The 6000-nt window shown below is 42.9% G+C and overlaps 1 protein-coding gene across 1 annotated transcript; it reads right to left on the bottom strand.

Annotated features, from left to right (window-relative positions):
• Nucleotides 1-742: 742 nt before the first annotated feature.
• On the bottom strand, nt 743-3714 carry LOC310868892 (uncharacterized protein). The gene is made up of 3 exons (XM_083779373.1): nt 3132-3714; nt 2768-2882; nt 743-2081 (listed from the first exon to the last, which is right to left on the bottom strand). Exons 1-3 carry the CDS (start codon nt 3146-3148, stop codon nt 1839-1841), a joined length of 375 nt encoding a protein of 124 aa, XP_083635499.1. The 5' UTR covers nt 3149-3714; the 3' UTR covers nt 743-1838.
• Nucleotides 3715-6000: the final 2286 nt, after the last annotated feature.

The raw sequence follows: 6000 nt of genomic DNA, 5'->3' as shown, positions 1-6000 counted from the left end.
CAAGCTGGTATGGTAACCACTCACCCACTCAATCAGTCCCTCATCTCTCTCACACACACACACAATGCACACAATGCAGAGCAATACCAACACTAAAATACATAACCCTATAGGGCCATAACAGTGGTTATAAAACAACTCAAAACTATGTGTTGAAATTAAATAAAGCAATTTCCACACAACTGCAGTTTCCCTTGTTTAAAGAAATCTGCAGTTGCCACAGCATCAAATCAGGTTTATTAAGAATGCTACTTCCGGTAGACCTTCAAAGTAAGACCTGCGTTAACTAATAATAACCAGAGCCATATATACTTACTTACGCCTGACACCCCTACTGGGGTATAGGCCGTCGACAAGGGTCCTCGGTCACTGGCATTGGTCTCTATCTGCGACCAGGTGCATCCCAGCCTCTTGGTCTCTGCCTGGAGATCCCGCCGCCAGCTGTTTTTGGGCCGGCCTCCGTTTCTCTTTCCCTGGTTCCAAGTCAGAGCCTGTCTGGTGGTCAGAGCAATATGGCCCACATAATATATCTAAACTCTAAAAAGTAAATACATTTGGTGCCCAGAGGTCTCAGGGGCCAGTTACACAATAGGCATACAATCCTAACCATAGCCTCGGTACCCAGGCTTTTATTCTCGTTCTCATTCACCCTAACAATACCATGGCGCATCTAGGCTAAGGACAGTTGAACAACAGTATGTAAAGTGGTGACAGAGCACACAGAAAACACTGAATTTGAAAACATCAATGTTTATTTTTCAAATGTATGACTTTACAAAATGAAACAAAAAATAATCAAAAACTTCAATGGCAGGTAAATGTCATGTACAACCCCAAATACAAAAAATATATCATAAAAATAAACCACATTTTCAAATATGCTTTGTCTGACACCAAACACGGCCTCAAAAGAGTGACAGCTGAGTCTGTGGGGTAAGGAGTCAGCAATCAATCCTACCCCACTTCAAGAAACGGAGGCAGAATGCGCACATTGCACAGCCTCTTGGTCTGTATACCTGGATGTTCAGTGCAGAGGGACAATCATACAGCAACCATCAAATGGCAATGCACCAGCAGGAATCAAAAGGCTTTGCTTGCAAAGAGAGCATTTAATTGGCTCCAGTCATATTGCAAACAAAGCCAAGGGAAGGTTTTCTCTCCATAAAAAAGGTTGTTTAACTCCTCTTCTGTCTACATGCGGGTCATAGCTCAAAGGTCAGGCAAAAGTCAATTTTTATACATGCTCATTTGAAAGATGAAAAGGGTTTGATTACATTTCAATAAAATCTGGGGAATTAGTAGCTAATGTGCAAATCCTTCTCAAGACTGACATGAACTCGTATACAGTACAGATTCAGCATAAGTGAACACCTTTTACCCTATGGGGAGACTAAACAAGTCATATAAACTGGCCTAAGAATAGTGTTTGCCTGTTTGGGTACATTTCTGAAACCCTTGCAGTTTTGCTTTCAAACAGCCAATTGTAGGAAAATGTGATTCATCATAATGTGAGGCTCAATGAGCAGCATGTAAACCAGACTGTTAGAAAGCAAGTAAGTCAGAAAAATGCGGATCACACAGTTATTATTATTATTATTATTGCTAATATGATTATCACGTTGATTTATTTTGTACTCATGAAGAACTTACTTCAGATACTAGACAAGGGACTAGTCTCTCCATTCACAAAATGCAGAGAAAACAGCTGTGAGATAAGAACTGCAGATGAGGAGAAACAGAGCTGAGAGACATCCTCCGCCATTGGATGTCCAGGCATGCTTTGGGTGCTTAAGTCCTCTGGTGACCTTCAGAGGGGCACTCCGTGAGGTGAGGAGCAATCATGTGTCCCTGAGCTGGGATCGGCTCTGCAGGCTCTGGAAGTGGGCCTCCCTTAGAATGCGGTTGATCTGGTGGTAGGACACCAGGTCTGTGGGGTCAGCCGACTCCAAAGAGTGGGCTAGCGGACTGCAGGGTCCAGGAGCACTGTGGCCTCCAACACCGTCCACAGCACACTGACTGCTGCAGCTCCCAACCACATCCTCTGGACTGTGGATTCCACTGCTCTCGCTAGTGTTAGATGACTGGAATATAAGAGTACTAATGAGTACACCCAGTTTTCTTTATACATTTCGTATGGATTTTGTTTAATTAGAAAAATCACGCCTAATTCACCTACAAACTCAATGTTATTACTATAGCATATAGTGAAAAGACAATAATGACAACTCAAGCACTTACACACAAACCGCTGTACGCTAATTGTGAAAATAGCAGCTCAGAAAATGCCTAATTAATTTATCTTCCTATTATGACTAGAGTTGTTAAAATGCTGGTATCATATCGGCGAGTATGCCGATGTATGCCATTCCCATACCATTACTTTATCACATGATGAGATTTAATTTACACTTAATATTAATTGATGCTGCACTACCAGGTTTTTTTACTGCACAATTTACATTTTTCTTTCACAATATATATTCTTACTGCACAATTTACATTATTATTTATATACAGTATATATATATATTTGTAGATCTGTGGAACGGAACCCCCTTTGAGAACCACTATTCTAGATTTTCTTTTTTTATGTGTAATTTAAAGAAATCTATCGATACCAAGCATCGGATCGGTGCTTGGCAAGTTATGGGATATCGGAATCATTATCAGGATTCGGAAAGAAAAAAAATTGTATGGTAGTTTGGGTACATCTCTAATTATGACATGGCCAGAATAGGCATGCTAGAGTTCATGTGGTCAATTGTACCTCGGAGTCCCAGGCATCGCGGCGTGGCTCAAGGGAGAGAGGATGAGCTCCGCTCGGCCGCTTAGCTTGGGGCACCAGTTGGCCATCCTCCTCATCAGCACCACGCTGCCGTTTTCTGTCATGGAGGAAAACAATACATCATTCAGACATAAGAGATGAAACATCCACTTAACCATGTCAAGAAACACTGAAACTGTTTGAATCTTAGCAAACTTCCAGCAGCAATATATTATATATCGTGATCATAACAACTATTTATGTAATGTAATAAATGCATAGTGCTGAAACCCGATAACACTAACAGGATCAGCCATATTTCAATATTTCAAGTGTCATAGAAAATCAGAGATGCAGACAACCTCACCTGCTTTCAGTCAACATATGACGATGTGAAAGGCATCAATGTACATGAACAGGCTTATTTATGATGGATCCTAAGCGGCTATAGAAGCCCCCGGTACCGGCCCGCCGGCCTCTATCTACGTTAGCTCCTTCTCTGTCAGTTGCCGTGGGGATATATAGCTAGCAAGCCGGCTAAATATGATTAGGAACAGTCAACAGTCATTTTGGTCGTTCTGACTATATTGTCACCGGACTACAGTAACTAAAACAGACGTTTAGACGTCGTTATAGCTGTGGGATAGACGATGGAAACACAACAGACACTGACTGGGCGTTGTTGTGTTGTAGCCCCCCACAGCACACAGTATAGTTAGCTGCTATTATTAGCTAAATGCTAGCCCGAGTTACATTAGACATATGTCAGGTAAAGGCGCCGTATCACCAATCCGTTTGGAAACATAGCACAGCACAGTAACGACTGGCCGACTTTGACCCCGTTCAGCGATCAAAGTAAAGAACACAGTTTGACAGAGAGATGGCTGACAGGGATGAAGATAGTGCTTTATCCTGGTGGAGTGACTTCAGCCGTCCGCAGCTGCTGTGTGTTTACATGCTACTGCGACTGCGCGTGAGAATATAATATGCTTCGTCGTACGACGTGACTTTAGAGTATAAAGTGACGCGAGGTTAGAGCAGAGCCATAGAGTTACGAGTCAACTCCGTTCAAGGGGTCAGTCAAATGGCGGCTCTTCTACATAGACTTCTATTGGCGAATTGTGACAAATAATGCCTGAACTGGAAGTTTACGGGATGCATTTAATTGGCTTTATAGTGGCGAACCACGTGGCCGAACTGTTTTCTGCACCCTCAATATCGTAACTCTGTTTTACTCTATGGCTCTGGGTTGAATTATGTTCGTACTAGTACATGAACATAATTATTATTATATTAGGAATTAGCTCATTGCAGAGCCAGTATATGGCTCTGGCTCATTATAGCTTGTAAAAAAAGAACCGACGTGTACAGATAATGTGTACAAACAACACGACACGGTGCAACACGTACGTTGTTTAACATACTGAACCAATGTGTCCCAGGAACAGTTACCTGTGTATTTGGTAGGCAATACATTGTATTCTGCAACAAAAGCATAGGCTAATCAAAGCATTCGCCTACCGCTAGTTATTTAAGTGTTATTCCACAAGATGTCGCTGTAGCTTACATCGTAACAAAAACTATTTCATTCTGTGCTTGCAAAAACATGCACTATTCAAAAATAATAAATAGCTTGAACACACAAACACACCAAGCTGGCCATAGGGGGCGCTAGCTCCCCTCAAAGAGAATAACCAGAATGCAAAATGCTTGTCATTCAGCCTCACTTTGAGTTGCTCAGTGGACTGTCTCTCACAGCGATATGGAGAGAAATATCACACCCACGTGACGTGAGCGGCACTGTTATCACCATACATCACATTCCGTGCTCAGCCAGTCAGCTTGAGCACATTCCGCGCACGTGCACACACACACGCACACACACACACACACACACACACACACACACACACACACACACAGCCTCAAAATACAACACAGCTCAGTGTTAGGGACACTGTAGCAATTTACAAATTAGGCATTTAGCAGACGCTCTTAATCCAGAGTGATTTACATTAAGCAAGAACAAAAAAGCATGGGAATGCATCACATAAAAAGCATTTATCATGAAACATGTGTAAGCTAAGAACGTAACAGTCGAATATCTATATAATGAAACTATATTATAAACTATACATATATACTATACTATGCTATACGTGTGGAAGACCCATAGATCCATAGACCCCAAGGTAGCCGCAATGTAATAAATATAGCAATAGAGTTCAAAGGGTGCAGATGAAGAACAGCTGCACTAATTGGCGTCGTTAAGGCGTGCATGGCAACAGTTTGTGTCTCGTGTGATTTCACACCAGAAGATATAAGATGATGCACCGTGTTGAAAATGACTGTAGACGTCGAGACAGACAGACAGACAGACAGACAGACAGACAGACAGACAGACAGACAGACAGACAGACAGACAGACAGACAGACAGACAGACAGACAGACAGACAGACAGATGTTGTCTTGGACCGTTTCCAAAGCAGGAGGACCAAAGCGATCCTCAAATGCTGCTGTAGCAGTGAGGAACAAACTGTATTCCTTTGGAGGCTACGGAGGCTACAGTTCCTTCAACATGCAGGAACATGTGAGGAACAAACTGTATTCCTTTGGAGGCTACGGAGGCTACAGTTCCTTCAACATGCAGGAACAGATGGATGTCCATGTCTTCAACACAGTGTCTTTATGCTGGAAGAAGTTACCTCCAGTGGAACCAGGAAGAGGATATGGTCACCTTGAAGTTCCATCCAGGCGCTTCAGACACACAGCTGTGTTGGTTGAAGATACAATCTACATCTGGGGAGGGGAGCCTTACTGCAATGTGCTTTATGCATTTGATGTTGACGCACAAAGATGGTTCCAAAACAGGGTTTCTGGGACTGTTCCAGAGGGGAGGAGCTTCCACTCAGCCTGTGTGTTGGAGAAGGTCATGTTTATCCATGGAGGACAGACCAAGCTGACTGGATACACTAATGACATGTACAAGTTGGACACCAGCACAATGGTCTGGACTTTAATTAACACCAGAGGAACTCCACCTCCTGATTCATCAGCTCACTCTGCTACCATCATTGGTACAAAGATGTTTGTATTAGGGGGCGGGATTCCCCAGGGGGTCTACAACGCCATCAGAGTGTTTGACACAGAGACCAACGTCTGGCTGAACACACCTTCTGCACAACTTCTACCAAAAGGACGCTGGTTTCATTCAGCATTTACCTACAATGGAGAG

Source organism: Protomyctophum parallelum, assembly GCF_964188405.1.
Source record: "Protomyctophum parallelum genome assembly, chromosome: 13".
NCBI classification, from domain to species: domain Eukaryota; kingdom Metazoa; phylum Chordata; class Actinopteri; order Myctophiformes; family Myctophidae; genus Protomyctophum; species Protomyctophum parallelum.
This window is presented reverse-complemented; position numbering and strand designations above follow the sequence as displayed.